This window comes from Pinus tabuliformis, chromosome 4_1, assembly GCF_031772625.1.
Source record: "Pinus tabuliformis cultivar Carrire ecotype Pingquan chromosome 4_1, CPIR1, whole genome shotgun sequence".
NCBI lineage: Eukaryota > Viridiplantae > Streptophyta > Pinopsida > Pinales > Pinaceae > Pinus > Pinus tabuliformis.
The window spans coordinates 600,609,300-600,629,541 of NC_142303.1; the positions used below are offsets into that span (position 1 = coordinate 600,609,300).

At 39.6% G+C, this 20,242-nt stretch overlaps 1 protein-coding gene across 1 annotated transcript; it reads left to right on the plus strand.

Annotated features, from left to right (window-relative positions):
• The first annotated feature begins 4,849 nt into the window (after positions 1 to 4,849).
• On the plus strand, positions 4,850 to 5,641 carry LOC149177425 (uncharacterized). Its single transcript, XM_089421747.1, has one exon. It carries the CDS (start codon positions 4,850 to 4,852, stop codon positions 5,639 to 5,641), a length of 792 nt encoding a protein of 263 aa, XP_089277873.1.
• Positions 5,642 to 20,242: the final 14,601 nt, after the last annotated feature.

The following is a 20,242-nucleotide window of genomic DNA, read 5'->3' on the forward strand; positions in this document are numbered from 1 at the left end:
GATTGTTTTTTAAGAAAAAAAAAAAAATTGACGTGTGATCGCTAAACAGGGGTTTACAGGGAGAGTTCGAGCTGGGAGAAACAGGGGTTTACAGTTCACGGAATTTTCAGACCTAGGGTTTGAAACTGGAAAGGAACAGGGTCAAAGTGGCAGAACTTTTCAAGAGGGGACAAAGGTGATGTTAGATTGCACCTAGGAGCCAAAGGTTTTTTCACTGTTGTTTTTCGAATCTAGAGGATAAGGATAGAATATTTGATGGTGGACCTTATTTCTTCGCTTCAGCGGGCCTCTATATGAGGCCTTGGAAACCCAACTTCGTGCCAGAAAAAGAAACCTTCAAGCAGGTGCCAGTCTGGATTCGCCTCTTCGCACTACCAATAGACTATTGGGGACATTCAGCTCTGAAACAGATAGGTGACAAGTTGGGGACTTTCATCAAAGCTTCAGAAGCCACTCTGCAGAGAAGATACACTTCCTGTGCTCGAATCTGTGTGGAGTTGGATGTATCGGGGGCATTGCATGAAGGACTATGGTTGGAATATAGGGATGAGGACTATTTCCAAGCCATTGACTATGAGCAAATTCCATTTCGCTGCAGGAAGTGTCATGAGCATGGACATTTAATCAGAGAATGTCCATTAAATAGAACAGCGGAAGAACTCAAGGGAGATCAGGCAGAAAAGAACAGGGACACCTTCATTCGGCCAAGAGCAAGACAGAGAGCAAACAGGAAACGCCCAATCAGAACAAGCGCAACACAAGGTAATACTAGTAATGCTTTTGAAGTATTGGAGACTGAGACCGAATCAGAGGACCAAAATAAGGAACAAAATACCTCTGAAGCAAACAAAACTACAACAGAGTATGCTACCAAAGCAATGGAGGAAAATATTCAAAACATTACAGCACAGACTCAGGAAGTAACAGAAGGGGCAGATGAAGATTCAAAAATGCTCATAAGTGACAACGGAAGTGAGGAAATGGAGCTCAATGAGGTATTAGACCAGGAAGGAGTTAACCTACCAGACATGGTGGAAGACTGGAAAAAGAAGGGGATGGAAAACATATCGGAAGAGGAAGTTAGGAAAATTAATGAGATATTCATAGCAAAACAGAAAGCAGAGATTGATAGGCAAAACAAGAATCTGGGCGTAGCAAAAGGAATGGGACTCCGAACAAAAAGCCTACTTCAAACATCCACCAGCTCCAAACAAAAGAAGAAGAGAGGGCGTAGATCCAATAATGAGGCACTGCAGGAACTGGGACAAATGCTTTTAAACTCTGGTAAGATGAAAGCTCTAGAAGCTTTTTCTCTTAACTACTAATCTTTTGTGTTAAAATGAAAGTCATCTCTTGGAATGCTAGAGGGCTTAATAGCCAAATAAAACAGAGACTCTTAAAGAGGAAGGTCCAAAAGGAAAAACCTGACATTATATTTGTGCAAGAAACCAAATGTGCAAGCAATACTATTTATAATGCAAGCAAAAAGCTAGGTAGACAAATGGAATACCTGGAAACCGCTAGTCATGGATGGGAGGGAGGTTTAGTTACCCTGTGGAATCTGCATGTAATCAAAATCCTCTCATCTGAAGCTACCAGGTCCTTTATAGCCATAGAAGTTCAAGTGATAGGCAATTCAGAAACCTATTTGTGCACCAACGTTTACGGGCCTCAGAAATTAGAAGAGAAATACATTTTTCTTAGAACTTTATTGAATCTGAAGCTCAGATATCCCAGTGCGAAGGCAATCATAGGAGGGGATTTCAATATGATAACTACACTATTGGAGAAGAAAGGAGGGATCAGGAAACTCAACAAAGATTCTGAAGCATTCTTAGATTTCATCAACACAACTAAACTAGTGGATGTCCACCCCAAGAGTGGGGCTTTCACTTGGAATAACAGAAGGGGAGGTGAAAGACAAATCACCTCTCGTCTTGACAGATTTCTAATATCTGAAAGTATTCTGTTGGAGGGAGTGATAGTAGAATCAGACATTCTACCTAGTGGAGGGTCAGACCATTGGCCCATTTCTCTGATTGCTGCTATCCAGGGCACTCCTAGAAATAAGCCATTTCGATTTGAGAAATTTTGGCTTAACCATCCGGACTTTATTCAACTTGTTGAGAAATGGTGGCATGAACCGATGGATATTAGAGGTACCAAAATGTACAAACTACAGGGTAAATTGAGATACATCAAAAATAAAATCAAAACATGGAATATAACAGTTTTTGGGAACATATTCAAAGAAAAAGCCAAGATAGAGGAGCAGCTAGAGCAGATTCACAAAGGCTGGATAACTGGAGATAGCAACCTAGAAACTGCAAACAAAGAAAAAAATTTGATGCAACAATGGCAGCTTCGTTGCCAACAGGAAGAGACCCTTTGGAAACAAAAGTCCCAGATTCAGTGGCTCAAGGAAGGGGAACAGAATACCAAATTCTTTCACAGATCAGCACTGGACTACAAAGGCGCCAATAAAATCCTCAGTCTCAGAAACAAACAGGGGGACATTCTCCAGAATCATCAAGGAATTTCTACCCTGCTCACTACGCATTTTAGCAGCATAGCTCAGGAGCCAGAGGTAGATAGAACAAAAGCAATTGCTGAACTCATCAAATCCATTCCCAAAACAATCACTAATGAGAAAAACCTTGCACTAACTAGAGAAATCTCTTTGGAAGAGGTGGAAGAAGCGGTGAAGAATATGCCAAATGACAAAGCGCCTGGGCCTGACGGCTTTACCATCAACTTTTACAAGGCTTGCTGGGAAATTGTTAAAACTGAGGTCTGGGAAGTGGTGGAGGACTCTCGGCGTTCTGCCTCAATTCTCAAATCTCTAAATTCAACTTTCCTGGCCCTGATTCCAAAAGAAGAAGAGGCCAACACCCCAGCAAAATTTCGGCCTATTGCCTTGTGCAATGTCATTTATAAGATTATCTCTAAAGTCATTGCCAACAGATTGAAACCTATTCTCCCAGGCCTCATCTCAGAAGAACAGTCGGGATATGTTGAGGGAAGACAGATTCTGGACAATATTTTACTAGCACAGGAAATGATTCATACACTTCACTCCAGGAAAATCGCAGGCATGATGATGCAACTTGACTTATCAAAGGCTTATGACAAAGTCAACTGGAATTACCTAGAAGCAATCTTAAAAGCTTTCGGTTTCGCCAATCAATGGATAAAGTGGATTTTAGCTCTGATCAAATCTACTAAATTTTCTATACTGGTAAATGGTGCCCCTGCCGACCAATTCTCCCCCTCACGAGGACTCAGACAAGGAGACCCATTATCACCTTTTCTTTTTGTCATCCTGATGGAAGGTTTAAGCAGACTCATTCGTAGCGCTAAAGAGGAAGGAAAGATCAGAGGATTGCAGCCCTTGCCTTCCATTCCAGCGACCACTCACCAACAATTTGTTGATGATACAATGTTACATGGTTCTCCTACAGTCAAAGAAGCCCTGGGCTATAAAAGGATCCTCAATCTTTTCAGCGAAGCCTCAGGTATGGAAATTAATCTATCTAAATCCACCATCTTCTTTTTCAATATGCATTTAGCTGTGCAAAAAAATCTCTCTATCATTCTAGGCTTCCGAAGAGGCAGTCTGCCCTCGAGGTACCTAGGAGCACCTCTAACGGATAAACCTTGGCAAAAAATTCATTGGGAGAAGATCCTAGCCAGTTTGGAGAAAAGATGTCATCACTGGACCCATAGGGCCCTCAATTTAGCAGGGAGGCTAGTTTTAACCAAAGCTGTACTGCAAGCTATTCCTCAATATATGCTCTCCATAATCCCGGCTCCCAAAGGAGTCCTGCAGCAAATGAGAGTGATTCAGAGAACTTTCTTATGGACAGGAAATGCAGAGAAGAAAAAGTGGGCACTAGTCGCATGGAATAAATTGTGCAAACCCAAACATTTGGGAGGGTTAAACCTGCTAGACCCCTTCACCATCAATAGGGCCTGTGGGGCCAAGCTTTGGTGGAAATGGCTGAAGGAACCCAATCTTCCTTGGGCTAGACATTGGAAGGAGAAATACGCTCCAATGCACAACACTCAGAACTTGATCAGAATGCAAGAGAATCCAGAGGGTTCACCAATCTGGAACCTAGCAAGGAGAAATCGAGGAATTATACAGGAGAATAGCTTTTGGGAAATTCGCAATGGGAAAACGACCCTTTTCTGGGAGGATGCCTGGCAACAACTCCCTAAGTTAGAGAGGCCAGAGTTCGCAGATCTGCAAAGAAATTATCAAGGGCTTGGGAGAACAACGGTAAATCACTATTGGACTCCTAATAACAGGGACTCGGAATGGAGAAATTGGGCAATCAATGAAACAGAGAACATAACTGAAGCAAACAACGACGTCAGGGACCTGCAAAATCTATTAAACAAAAGAAGAATTAGGAAGGCGGATGACAACGACCAACTAAGATGGGGAAAGCAAGGAGGGGGCAATTTCACGCTCAAAGAAGCCAAAAATTGTATCGAAGATTCAGAGCAAATTGAAAAGGTACAATGGAGCATCAAGGTCTGGGATTCTCAGTTCTGGCCAAAAATTAAAATCTTCCTCTAGCTCCTAATGCATAGGAAAACCCTAACTTGGGAGAATCTCTGCAAGAAAGGGTTTTATGGCCCTTCTAGGTGTCCCATGTGCAACAAGGAAGAAGAAACTATAAACCATCTCTTCAACACATGCGAATCGACAAACCTAATGTGGAATTGGGCGGAAAATATATTACAACAAACAGACAGAACCAGAGATTCCATCCAAGAGACCATCAAGAATTGGCGAGGCAATTTCTCCAGTAATCAAAGGGTCAACATCATTTGGAAAATAATGCCAGGGTTTATTACATGGACAATCTGGAAAGAACGGAACAGGAGAGTATTCTTAAACGAAACCAGGGACATAAATCACTCAATAGAAATTATCATACAAAATATAAGACAATTGGTTCTTGTCAAAAGCAAAGCAGATCAAGATAGTAAAGCTTCAAATCGGGACTTACAAATTTTGAAAGCCTTTGACCTGGATAATGGAACTTGCGTGGCTACAGTGAATCGCCAACAGGAGATAAGCACCACTTTAAGCATCTGGAAACGACCACCTTTAGGCTTCCTCAAGCTAAATTTCGATGGTGCATCGAGGGGTAATCCAGGAATGGCTGGTATCGGTGGCATTATAAGAAATAGCGAAGGAGAAATTCTGCACATCTACAACAGAGCCTTAGGGGAAGGAACGAACAATGAGATGGAGTTTGCAGCAATGGAACAGGGTCTCAGAATTCTTAGAAATTTGCAGGCAGGCGCAGCAGTAGTTGAGGGGGATTCCCAGCTCGCAATAACAGCAGCCAGAAGGATGTATGCGGGAGCTAAAGCTAGCAAGGTTACACAACACTGGCGACTGGCTAAAGTAACAGAAAGTATAGCTGAGCATTTGGGGTGGCTGAAAGGTTTAATCTTTCAGGCTGTTCGTCGTAAAGCCAATGCAGTTGCGGACCATCTGGCGAATTATGGTATAGAGAACCCCACTAGCATATTGGACAGTTGTTGGCAGGACGTTATCTGCCCGGAATTAAGAAATAAGTGTACCCTGCTCTCGAGGCAGGATTTGGTGAATGAAAGGTAAGGACGAAGAGTCGGCGATCTATGCAGGCTTAACGAAATGATGAGGATAATGCGTACTGAGGGAAGAATTAAAGGTTGGCAAAAGAGCGAAGGACAGGCAGAACATGAGCATTCAATGCTCGAGCAGGAGGGAGTCATTCCCATAAGATATATGATCAAAAACAATGAGCGCCGCCGACGCCCATATAGAAGATGGGACACTTGGCATGCTTCGAAGGAAGGCAAGAAAGGTGACCGTAAGAGCAGGAAATCGGGTCATTACCGAAAATATAAACCACCAAGCAGGAATAATTATGATAAGACCTGCGGGCAACAGGGGATAGGTCGGAATGTACCCAGCAATACTCCCAATCTCATCTATTTATTCTCAGCCCCTGGCAACGGCAAAGCCACTGTTTCTTCGAGTTGTAGGCTGAAAATATTTTCCCTAATCCTTAGAACGTTGAGCTGTCAGTCGTGTGTGGTTAAGATAATGGCGGGTGAGGGGAGCCGAAGCGCATCGGCCAACCGAGATCTGAAACGAGCTCGGGAAGCCTATGAAACTCGAACCTCGCAAAAAGAAAAACGAAGAATTGAGGAGCTGGAGGCCATTGTTACTGAGGAGGAGGAAAATTTGGAAGCAAAGGAGTTGGAGAAGGAAATGGATTGGGTTCAGGACCCTGGCACAGTAACAACGCGTGCAACTCAGTATGTGCGTACGCAAGCAGAGATGTGGAGGATGAAAACAATGTTGGCTAAGGCCATTAGTATGCAGGGGGACTATACCAACCAAGTTCGTCAAGCTCAACAGGCAATTGCAGTCACGTCAGAGGAGCATATGGCGATTCTGGAGAGTCTGGAGTTCAAGATCAGCGGACTGGAGCAACAATTTGACAGTATTTCAAAGAAACTCTCAGTCCTGATCAGTCTCTTGCGTCATACTATAAGTCAAGATGCCAGGAATGCTGGGGAAAAGATGGAGGGGCACACAGGAGATAATCAGAGTACACTTCCAGCGCCATCTCAGGCAGGCAAAGCTAAGGCGTCGACTGGTCCAGATACCTCCAAGAATTATATTGTTCTTGAAATGTAATGAGTCTCTGTTGTCTGATCTTGCTGAATTCCTGAGGGATGGGTCAGTTTATGTGTCTGTCAACCTTGGTTTTTTCTTTGTTGTGTCAAATTTTGCTCTGGGCTCAACTATGGATGTCCTCGGCTCTATGAGAATCGTTGTTTGGTTACTGCTGTTTTTGTCAACCCCCAATTTTCTGTCGCCCTGCGTGGTGTGCCCCGGGGTCTTGGGGATGCTCTTTTGGATCATGACAAGGTGCTTGCTTAGTAGGATGGCAGTCCTCTGTCTGCTTGAGCAAAATTTTTATAAAATTTGTATTATGATACTAATATAATTTGCTAATTTACACAAACAAAAAAAGAAAGATAAAGGAAAAAATTGTTTTTATGTGGAGAAAATAATTATAAAAATTTATGTTTTAATGAAATTTTAATAAAAAAAAGGGATAGATTTAATGCACGAAGAAACACATTACTTTTTTTAAATATTTAAATTATGTAAATAAAAGTATATATTTAATTATTTTTTTAAGTGAAAGAGGTTACATTATTTTTAATGTAATATTATTATAATGAAAAGGTTAAATTATTGCATCAAAAAGTGTATTGTATATTAGGGAAATGTATAATTTTTTCCATATTCAGTTTCAAGTTAACATTGTTTTTTTTTTAATAAAAATAGAATATTTTCTAAATAAAAAATTGTAGGTTTTAATTTTATACTGAAATTATCTGCATACCAATTCTAAAATTGTAGAAAATAAACAATGGCAAGAGCATAAAACATAAAACAGATATACACAGAGATTTTCTCTCTGTGTGTGTGTCGAAACATCCATAAACCCAAATCCATTAACCCTAGATTAAAACATAAACGTAGTTCCTTTGATCGGATCACCAAAATACCATGGGCAGAAAACCATTATGCCGAAAACCATGTGCGAAATCCAAGCCCAAAACCATAGGTAGGTCCGCCCACCTAATATAGGGTCCAAAAAAATATCTTGGGGCACTACCCCAGACCCCATGCAAGGGGGCTACCATCCCCCCTCTAACCCCCCCGCTTCGATCCTGAGGCTAATTGTGGAAAGAATATAACACACACCCAACATTCTCCCACTTGTTGTTTTCTTTTCCACATTGGGGGTCACATGAGAGCTTAGTAATTGGTCCACCCCTGCAATGCCCATTGTTTCTCTACACCAAGACAACTTCTCAATGCTCATAGACTTCTTCAATGCATCTGCAGTATTCTTCAAAGTGTCCACCTTTACCAGCAACACATTTGTGTCCTCAACCATATCCCTCACAAAGTGATACTGGACATCAATGTGCTTTGTCTTTGAATGATAAGCAGGGTTCTTTGCCAAGAAAATTGCACTTTGGTTGTCACGGGCTACCTTATGGCTCGTTGTACTAACCCCATACTTGAGCACAATCTCTACAACCAAGATGCTTCCTTGCTTGGATGAGTGGTTGTCATGTATCTTGCCTCTGTAGTTGAAAGTGCCACTACAGACTACCTCTTACTCATCCAACTAACTGCACCTCCAAATAGGCTAAACACATAGCCACTTGTAGATATTCTTTGATCTAGATCTCTAGCCCAATCTACATCAACAAAGCCACAGATGTCCAAAAATTTGTCCAATCCTGGTCTTCCTTGACCATAATCACTAGTACCATGCAAATACCTGAAAACCCGCTTCATTGGTGTCCAATGCTCGTTCCCTGGTTTTGACATAAACCTGCTCAATACTCTCATTGCATGTGCAATGTCTGGTCTAATACAAACCATTGCATACACTAGGCTACCGACTACACTTGCGTATGGAACACAGAACATGTCCTCTTCCTCTTATTGTGTCTTGAGACAATGTTTAGCAGATAACTTTACACCTACAGGAATAGGAACCTTCACTAGTTTACTATCATGCATATTAAACTTCTACAGTATTGTCTCAGAATACTTCCTCTGATTTAACTAGAGCTTCCTCTTTGTCTGATCTCTTTTAATTTCCATGCCCAAAATATAGTTTGCAGCACCACGATATTTCATGTCGAATTTGGAGGACAATTAGGTCTTCAAATCCTAGATAATTTCTTTGTTATTTCTAATCAGCAACATGTCACCCACATACAAGACCAAATAAATAACACGGTCACCAATTAATTGAAAATACATACAGTGATCTGCTTTACTTCTGGTGAAGCCAAGTCCCCGTATAAATGTAGCAAATTTCTGATACCACATCCTTGGTGACTTTTTTAACCCATACATAGACGTTTTTAACCTGCATACCAGTTCTTTCTTACCCTTCATCGCAAACCCTTCAGGTTGCTTCATGTAGATCTCTTCTTCCATATCCCCGTGAAGAAATGTTGTCTTCACATCCATCTGTTCTACCTCAAAATCAAAAGCAGTAGCAACATATAAAAGTAATCTAATAGAAGCTACTTTGGCAACAGGAGAAAAAATATAACCAAAATCAATTCACGACACCTGGGAATAACTTTTTGCTACCAACTGAGCTTTGTATTTCTCCACCTTGCCTTCTGAATTCATCTGCTTCTTAAACACCTATTTGATTCCAATGGCTTTCCTTCTAATCGGCAACTCCACTAGATTTCAAGCCTCATTTTTGTCCAAAGATGCCATTTCATCAACCATGGCCTCTTTCCAAAGTTTACCATCCTCTGAATCTATTGCCTCCCTCACAGTTCTGGGATCATCATCAGTAATAGATAAAGCAAAATTTGAAAAGAAAGAAGATGGACTATACCTTTCTGGATTCCTTCTTTCTCGAATTGATCTTCTCACAGCTGGAGTTTGTGGTTCTTCATATTTTGATTCCTCTTCTGCTGTAGAGTCTGGTTCTTCATCATTTAGCTCAAACTCTATCTTCTCAGGTTCCTTTGGTATGACTTCATGCTTAATAACATATTTCACCTCTCTAAACACCACATCTCAGTTGTACACAACCTTCATTGTTTATGGGTTCCAAAACTTATAACTTTTGAAACCATCCTTATACCCAATAAAGATGCACCTTTCAGATTTAATATCCAACTTGGTTATTTTCTCCTTTGGAACATGTACATATGCATTACAACTAAATACCCGCATATGTGTAAGAGATGGTTTCTTACCAATCCATACCTCATGTGGAGACTTATCCTCCAACGTTGATGAAGGTGATATATTAACTAGATAACATGCAGTCTCCACCGCCTCGCCCATAATTCTTGTCCTAACTTGGCACCACTGAGCATGCTTCTTTCCTTTTCCATCAACGTCTTATTCATTCTTTTTGCAACTCCATTTTGTTGAGGTGTGTATGGAGTAGTCTTATGTCGTGATATACCACACTTCTTACAGAACTCTTCAAATTCCTTCTTGTATAACTCTCCACCATTATCTGTCCTCAGCACCTTTATCTTATTTTGTGTCTGGTTTTCCACCAAAGCCTTAAATTCTTTAAACCTGTCAAAGACTTCAGATTTATTCCTAAGTAAATATATCCATGTATTCCTTGAGAAGCCATCTATAAATGATACATAGTAAATAGACTTACCCAGTGATGGAACAGACACAGGTCCAAACACATCATTGTGCACAAGCTCTAATATTTGTTTCGCCCTCTTAGCACCATAGGGGAAACTCACTCGGTTCTGCTTCCCATATACACAATGTTCACATAAATCAAAACCCAAAGAGAAATTAGACATACATTCTACCATACCATTACCATGAAGTATTTGAAGCCCCTTCTCTCCAATATATCCAAGCCTTTGATGCCATAGCATGGTCTTTTCTCCAGAGACCACAAGGTTTTATGCTCCACTTTTAGGAACCACAGAACTTTTGCACCCATCAATAGCAGTGCTACCCATAAGTTTGTAGAGAGTTCCAATCCAAACTCCCCACATCAATATCAATGCTCCCTGAACCATCTTGCAGGTATCTTTCTCGAACATTGTTTTTACACTTGCATCATCCATTTTGCTTACAGAAATTAGATCTATGCTAAATGCATGAATATGCAGAACACCCGGAAGTGTTATAATCCTTCCACCTTGCAACTTCAACTTGACTTTTCGTGTCGAACGATTCTAGTCTTCCTACCATCCCCTAAGAAGACATCAACACCATCATATTTCTCATACTTGTAGAACCACTCCCTATGAGGAGTGAAGTGAAAAGATGCACCTGAGTCAATTAACCATGCCTCGTGATCTACATGTATACTTGAAGAAGAAGCCAAGTACACATCCCCACCTTCATCTGAGGTGGTTTTCGCCTCTCCAAAAGGAGCATCATCAAATCCCTTTCCTTTCTTAGGAGCTTATATCTACAGTCCTTTTTGAAGTGTCCTTCCTTCCCGCATTTCCAGCACACCTTTATAGGTTTTCCTGGAGATTTATATCTCCCTCTAGATTTAGATCTCCCACTCGGGGACTTATTTTTGTCTATTCTGAGACAGTCCTCGTGCAAATAAGGCATCACCATTCTAGCCCTCCATATTTTTTCATCTCATCTCCTCCAACAGCAAGGATGAGACTATTTCATCAAACTGCAAGGTAGTTGTATTGCTACCTATTGCAACAACTAGACTATCCCACGAATCTGGTAGAGAACACAACAAACTGATGCACTTATCTTCATCTGAAATTTTAATATCAACAGATAATAATTGGCTTACCACAGTATTAAGGGCATTCAGATGCTCTCTCACTGAGTCTCCATCATTCATCCTCAAGTTATACAACTCTTTCAGCAGGAAAAGTTTATTCACCAGAGACTTAGATTGGTACAAAGTCCCTAACTTGTCCCACAAAGCCTTCGTCGAAGCTTCCCCTGATACATTCAACAATATTGAATCTGAGATACACAACCATATTTTGCTCTTTGCTTTCCGATCCAACTTCTTTCAATCTTCATCAGACATTGTCGTTGGTTTAGTACCCGGATCTACCACGATCCACTAATTTTAATCCACCAGCAGGTCCTTCATCTTGAGTTTCCATAACTCAAAACTCTGACCATTAAATTTCTCGATTTCTATATTTCCATTTCTCTCCATCTTCTTTCACCACAAAAATCGATCCCGCAGATCTCCCACTGAACAGGGTCTACCACAGGCCCAAGCAAAAAACCCATCAGCAACAAAGGCGTCCCCTTGAAGTTGAAATAGCTTTGATACCAAATGTAGGTTTTAACCTTGTACTGAAATTACCTACATACGAATTCTAAAAACAGAAAATAAACAATGACGAGAGCATACAATATAAAATAGATATACAGAGATATTTTCCCCTGGATCCCAAAACTGGGACTATCAGGTTGATTTTTCATTATATTCCTTTCAATGTTACAATACATATATATACATGTCAAAGCATCTATAAACCCCAATCCATTAACCCTGGATTAGAACATAACCATAGTTCCCTTGAACAGATCTACAAAATACCATGGGAAAAAAACCATCATGCCCAAAACCATGTGTGAAATCCATGCACAAAACCATAGGTAGTTTTTCCCACCTAATATAGGGTCCAAAAACAATTCATGGGGCATTGCCCTGAACCCCGTGTAGGGGGGCGGTACCCCCTGATAGGGGAGACTACTGCCTGCCACCCCCCCCCCCCACCCCCCGTTGCGCCCGACACAACGAAGACCCCCCGGCTTTGCACCTAGGGCTAGTCATGGAAAGAATATAACACACACCCAACAAAAATGAAATGGACTATAATAAAAAATATGAATATACATGTGTGTTTAGTTTTAATTAAAAGTATTATAAAACATCAACAATCACACTCTCACCATGTTCACATCGTTTGTTTTTTAGGAAAGAAAAATTGAATATGTATTCATAATTGAAAGATTGTGTTAACCTATAAAGTCTGATGAGCTTGATTCCCAAAAATATAGTGGAATATCCCTCAAAAAATTGATCTTCTAAAAACCATATATCTCCTATCATCATAATACAATAGGATAATACATCAACATTCAAGGGAGTGTCAAAAAACTAAACACATAAAGAAATCGACATCAATAACTATATAAAATTGGGCATGTCGTGAGCATACAACTGATCTATATAGAACCGAAAATAAACAGTCGCCTCATCTCAATGGAATGTAGCCAGCGTGTTGTCTTTGTCCCTGCAAAAAAGTCTAATATTCAATCACCCTAGGTGTCATAGCTAGCCCTTCCTTTGACAAAGCATCGGCCTCTCTATTAAAAACCATGTGCATATGTGTGAATAAGGCTTGTCAATATAAATCCTTAAGCTTGCAAATCTTGTGCATCTAGTGGACAAGGTGGGGAGGGGTGAAATTCATTCCCTTATTGATCCATTCAATAGTCACCTTTGAGTCTTCGAAAATATGTGCCTTGTTAAGATGTAACCATCTTGCACATTATAAAATTCCCCATAGTGCTATAAGCTTTGCCTTTTTGTTTGTCCTAGTACCTCCATTCCAACAAAAGTAGAAGATATAATCCACATTAATAGCAATACAAGCACCACATCCATAAATTGAATTTTGTGCAACCCCATCAAATTGTCCACTCAGAAAGGCAACTGATGGATCCATGCCATTTACTTTCCAAGGAATATTTTGTCCAGGAACTCAACAATATTCCATATATAAGGCACATATGTTGGAACCAGTACGACCAATGTTGAAAGGGATACCTTCAAAGATAGAGGCATTTCTCCCCCTCCGAATACCCCAACGTATGTAAAATGGAAGGTATTTGTCTACCCCACCCAAATTGTACCAAGATCTAAAGCATTCCTAAATAGATGAGTACCACCAGCTTGTGTAAATCCGAAGAGTTTGTAACACACATATCCATGTAGCAATAGAATAAGGACACAAAATGAATAAATGCATAATGTCCTTAATAGAGCTATGGCATAAATTACATCTCCCAAGGCCCTAGAAACCCTGTCTGCAAAGTTTGTCCAAGGTGAAGACTTGATTCCTCCATACAAGCTAGCCAAAAAGCATAATCTTATTTGGCATATGCCAAGCCCATACCCTGCGAAACCAACACTTTTCTTCCATCCCACCAAGTGACGAAGTAATGAAATCATATATTCCTTTAACCGTAATATGTTTCAGATATAAACCATCGTTCCAGCAAAGGTGATTAAAATTATGGCTCAATGAAATTCTCGCCATTGACAATTGATAGATATATCTATTCGATATGTCTAAGAAACCATCAGTAATACCCAAGTCCTCCACATCGATCCAAGTGGGATATAGTTGTAGTGGATCCCACCCCTTTTGTATCTGGAAAATGTGGACAATACCTCTGTCATGAAGCAGATTAATGATCTCATAGGGAAAGGTATGTTCACCCATGAAATCACATATGGGATCAATACTAATCTTTGTCGTCCTACCTGAATCAATATACTGGCGAATATTTCCTAGAATCCATCAATTGATCGTCATAAAGTCCCTCCAAATGTATGATCTGTTTTTAGAGCATAAAGTCACCTTCTTGATCCATTCTTGTGATTCCATGTACTTTAAATATTTACCATTAATAATCTCATGCTAGATCCTAGATCCCGAAATGGTGCACCAAAATCTCTTTGAAAGGAGTGCCCGACTGAAATGTCCTGTGTTTTTTATACCCAACCCATCGAACTCCTTCCTCTTTATAATAACATCCATGCTAACCAAATGGATTTTCCGGCCATCTTTAGCACCAGACCATATGAAGTTAGCAATTATTGCAGTTATTCTCTTGATGATCTCTCTGGGGATCCTGTATAAGTGCATCCAATACACTGATATATTCTGCAAGACTGACTATACTAGGATCAGTCTACCATCAAGGGACAACCATCTGTGAGATCAAGTGGATAATCTGCCAAGAAATTTATCAATGATCCATTGCCAGTCCACTAAGAGATATATTTGGTTTCATAAAGAATCCCAAATATAAGAAACCCCTCCATTGGAGAGGAAGAAACTTAGAAGATGTCTGCAATCTCCGAGATTTGGTCCAACTCAGTTGTGGCATATATAAGAATGGAATTAGATTTGTTCATGAATAATCTGGAGGTATCTCCAAAATTCAAAATGATGTGTTGTAGGAGTAACCATTGATTTACGGAAACCTATCCAAAAAGTAGAACAATGTCAACAAACATAAGGTGTGTGATAGATACTTGTCTAATGAGTTGTAGCCATGTAAATGTTCCCTAAGCTTTTTCCTCCATGATCCACCTACTAAGTCCATCTATGACCAATAAAAACAACAATATACAACTCAATATGAAGGAGATGTGGTAAGAATATTTCACCCACTCTCAACCATAAATAAAATGTTTCAATGTCCATTGAAAGTAACATAATTTTGTATCAACTTTAGATAGAGATAAAGTAATTAAACGTTAAAAAAATTGTATATTCACTTTGAAGTGTGAGGAAGATGTATAATTCATATATTTTTAAAATATTTCAATACATAACTTAAGTAATTTTTTTGAATGTCCATATTAACCAATTTATCTACAAGATGGAGCTTTGCGGTAAGCATAAGTCAAAGGTTTGCGTCAATGGTTTATTCTATGAGCCAGAGGAATATAGTAGTTCCTATTAATCCTCAGTAAGTGAATGGTCTGTGGGTTTTGTTTGATCTGTTTACATATGCAGGTCAGTTTTTATTCTATTTTCATGCTAGCGGCTAATGAAAATTCCATGTTTGAGGTAAATGGCGAAATGGAGGATGTGATGGAATTTTTGTTCGACCACAGTGACTATACCTTATCTAGACAAAAATGCCACCTGAAGATCATGAGGTGGAGGTTTTGGGGAATAGTTGGCATGATGGATCTAGGAGTTAGCACTGCACTGCAACCTTGGAAGACAGTAATGTCAATTGCATCATTCATCTCCACTCTTGTTTTCCTCTTGAACGAAGTAAGGGCTCATCTTTGGTGTTAGGGTCCTAGATTTAGCTAGGGTTTAGCACATCAGATCCAGATGCATGTGGTGAATAGTACATCAATGATCCTCAAGATAACTAGTTTTTGGTTACTCTCTTAGAGGAATTCCATGGATTTGAGTAGTCCCTTAATGAGGCGGTGGTGGAAAACATAAGGTTTCCATGAATAGGAGGTTCATTTGAAGGGAATGTTGGAGAAGAGTTTAATTATGGTCATGAGCAAAGGATGACGGTCAAATTGTTTCCAAGTTTTCCTCTAAGGTTTGAAGGGGTTTTTCTAGGGGGAACAAATAACTATTCAATTGCCTTTATAGAGGAAAATGGAAGGTCTTTGAGGTAAGAAGTGGGGCTCAATTAGTAGGTGAAAACCCGAAAATCCCAAGCGAACCTAAAGGTTCAAAATTGCCCAAGGAAAAACAGAAAAAAGGAAAGTGTGCATAAGTAAAATCCGATGACCAAAATTTGGTGCTTGGGAAAGAAGTATAGTTAGTCGAAGTTATGGAGGCATCAGAAAGGGTGGTGGTGGGTTGAAGAAGAGGTAGGAAATTTTCGATCAAGCTCTTACACAAGTGGACAGAAAAGGAATGGGGGGAGGAGCTGAATGAACTCCCCAAGGTAAGCGTCCTTACTCGAGGTTGGTTCATGTTTAAATTATATTCAATGGAAGCAACCAATTGGATTCTTGGTAAAACATGGTGTATTAATTCTTCATCAATGCTAATGAAACAACATAATCCTTTATTCGATGTCAGCCGCGAGAAATTGAGTTATGCCACTGTTTGGGTAAGAATTCCTGGGTTGACACCATAGCTCTTGTCTATGGATGTTTTCAAGATATTGGAAATAAATTAGGGTCCTTTTTGGAGGCTAACAAGTCATATGAAATAGTGGAAAGATGGACATAGCAAGGATTCTGGTAAAATCTAGACTCGTGTGAAGGGTTATACATGGAAATAAATATAAATTATTGAGGGTTTAATCACCGACAAGTTATGGATTATGAAGGAATCCCCTTCAGGTGTCGCAGATGTCATAAACATAGTCATGTTCTGAAGGATTTCCCTCTCCCTTTCTCGGGCAAGAAAGGTTTGAGGGATTCACGCGAGGGAGAAAACAAGAGGGGGAAGGGGAAGCTTTGGGAATTTGTCGATTGAGATTGCTCCACAAGTTCAAAAATAAGATGCTCCAAGGTGTATGATGATGAACGATGAAGTAAATATTGGGGGCGACATGATGGCAAAGTATGGACGAATCATCACTTTAGAGAACGTTCCATCCTCCTCATGAATCTCCTCTCTAGGTATATACTCTCCTCCCCTCCCTGTTTCAAATATTTTTAGCTCTTTTTGTTCACTAGTTATGGTATTGAGTCACCTATCACAACCTCCTTCTTTATCTATTGTTACCCTTCTCAGCGAAACGTAGGTATTATTTCCTGTCCTATTCCCCTCGCTCCTTCTTGTTTCCTACCTTTCATATCTTCCCCATCTAGGGATACAGTGACATCCTCTTATTCAAACTCGCGATATAACCTTCAATGATATAGTAAGAAAAGGGACTTTGTTTTAGGTATGGTGGGGCGTGAGCCCTTCCTCCCTGATCAAGCCTGGCAAGCATATTCGAGGAAGAAAATCCAATATCTCAAGGCAAAAAATTAAGGCTAGTATGGATGTAGCGGCTGGTAGACAGAGGTCTATTGTTGGGGCACTTAGAGTAGCGCATTCCCCTAGCATGGTCCCCTAATTATTTTTTTCTATTTCAATTGTTGGGATTTGGCTAGCCCCTCCAAAAAACTAGCCTTGAGGAGGTTGGTTTAATCTAAACACATTGATATTATTTTCTTACAATAAACTTTGGGGAATGGGGAATCAATTGTTAAGGCACTAGAATCTCTATTTTAGGGCTCTCGAATCTCTATTTCAGGGCTAGAATTTTGCGGCATTTGATGCAAAAGGGAGATCAAGAGGTTTGGCTCTTAGTTTTAATAAAAAATCTATAAATATTATAGGCACCCAAGGATTTGATTTGGTTCTGGGAGATAATATTTTTTCCTCTGATTTGGGGAAGGATCTGAAAGTGGTAACATATTTAGTGGTGAAAGGATTTGAATTTTTCTCTTGGGGAATCTAAAATCTGGGGCCCACATGCCCATGTGGATTCCCTATCTGACTATTTCATCCATCTTCTGGAGGAACACAAGTTGTGTGATGTGGAATTGATTAAGTATAAACCCTCTTGGAGAAATAGGAGAATTGGTGATGCGATGATAGTCAGGCGAATTGACCGGTTTCTTATGGCAGAGTCTTTATTGGAAAGGAATCCTTTGTTTCATCAATGGATTGGGGTGGAGGTGAATTTGATCATCATCCAATTTTTCTTGAAGTGAAAGGGGGTTTTAACAAACCGAGAAGCCCTTTCAAATTCAATTCATCATGGTTAAAAGATTAATCTTTTCATCTTTTGGTTGCTAAAAACTGGATTTCGTACAACCCTGATAAGGATGTGTCTATGGCAGTTTAATTTGTGAAAATCTAAAAAATGTGAAGAAGGCTACGATTGAGTGGTCTACCCTCAAAAGACAGAGGGAGGAGGAAGATCTAAAATATGTGGAGGAAGAGTTGGAGCGTATGGAAGCTCCTGAAGGGGGGGCATATTTGTCAAAGGAATAAAAACATATGATCATACAACTAAAGGCTACCAAAAAGAGAATTCTGACAAAAAAGAGACTTGGAGGAAAAAAAGTAGAGCAATATAGTTAAAGAGTGGTGATTAAAACATGAAGTTTTTTTAACAGTTTGCTAAAGGTCATCTAGCACACAATAATATTTGGGATTTGGATGATCCAAAAGGTGGTAGAGTTTCATCATTTGAAGATATCACAAAGTTGGGAAAAAACCACTTCACTGACCTATGTAAGGCCCCTCCTGAGGTGACCATTACTAAAGTTATCTCATTGGCTCAATCCTTTCCTAGGTTTTCGGGAGCTAAAGACAATCAACATTTAATGAAACAGTGACTAAGGTTGAATTACAAAGGTCATCCATAATTTTCAGAAGGATAAAACCCTTGGACCTGATGAATGGTCTACATAATTTTTCACGGGGCTTCATGATATTTCTCCTCTATGAATTTGTAAGATGTTATATAAGTAGTGTAGTAGGAATAGATGAAATTTCTCTAGTGTGCAAAAAACACAAAGTGTGAACTCTTCCAATAGATTTTCCTTTTTTCTTTGCAGCTATGTATTTAGACTTCCATGCCTCAATTTTTTTTTCTAGAATTAATCCAAAGATAATAATTTATGTCAAAAAAAAAAACTTACAACTAACACACTTCTATAAAAATCTTTCTAAGATGAAATCAAGCAAACTCATGCTCTCAAATATTAGTCTAGGTGGTTAGGTCATGATTCTAATCGGTGAAAAGATGAACACAAGCCTTTCAAAGGTTAGCTTAAGATGGTGATAGCCCAATTCCAACCAACAACAATGTGAGAGATAGTTATGGTAACCCTCACACAACAAACACCCAATGTGTAAATACCCTCAAGAAGACAGACACCCTTCAGGGGAGATGAAGTGCATGTTATCCGTCTATTTCAAGTCCCAACAAAACTTCCCACTTGCAATCGCCTAGGTGAAAATCTAGGAGAGGAAACTATGGTTACCAATTTGCAATAAATAGTCAAGTGGAATAATGATAGGTCAAGTTTTTATATATGTGAAAGGAATATAGATTTAGTCATAAGCCTAAAACCTTAGAGAAAAGGTGTTAGTGTGAGGACTTTCCAATTTTGCCAAAGTTGGCATACATGTGTAGCCCTCTAAACAAACACAAAGTAGATAATCTCTATTCCTACTCAGCTTGACCCAATCCTTCATGCACGTGTGAGTTTTGCTTTCTCAACAAATGTCTCTTGCTACTAATGGATTTGAACTCTCAATTAGTCCTCACCTGGTTCTACTTTATGTAGCCTTAAAGAATTAATTCTTCAATCCTACAACCAAGGCCCTAAAATATTGATTTGTATTTGTATGATTAGTTTTGTTGTGCTAATAAAAATTACAGATTTATAAACATGTGCTTGCTTCTTGCTTTTTGTGTTGAGGTTTCCTTAGTTGTTGGTGCTTACAAACAGGTAAATTTCCTTAAGTTAAACAAGACATTCATGAGAAAAATAGCTTCAGAAATGAATAATGAACAGCAAACATCTACAGTATAGTAAACCATCAAAGAGACACATTAACATAGTGTTTTTATGAAGGAGTTCACCCCTCCTGGGCTACATCTCCTTGGTCCAACTTCCATGGCTTAGGCCTCTATATTAGCTCAATGTGGTAAAAATGATGTTTACAAAGCTCTATGGCTCTTTATACCTACACCAATGTGTTCATAAGGTCAAAATTAGCTAAGAACACTTCTTTCTGATCTCAATTTGGTTGAAAATTGAGTAAGTTATGCCTCTTTCAAATTTTCTTAGAAAACCTCTACTAAATCTGGAGAGATTCCAGTTAAGTCCACCAAGTTTGGTGGCGGTTCCAGATTTGGTGGCTCCACCATAAATTC

Bases quoted from the DNA above. Each gene is read 5' to 3' on its own strand.
- LOC149177425 (XM_089421747.1), top strand. From the start codon at position 4,850: ATGCCAGGGTTTATTACATGGACAATCTGGAAAGAACGGAACAGGAGA.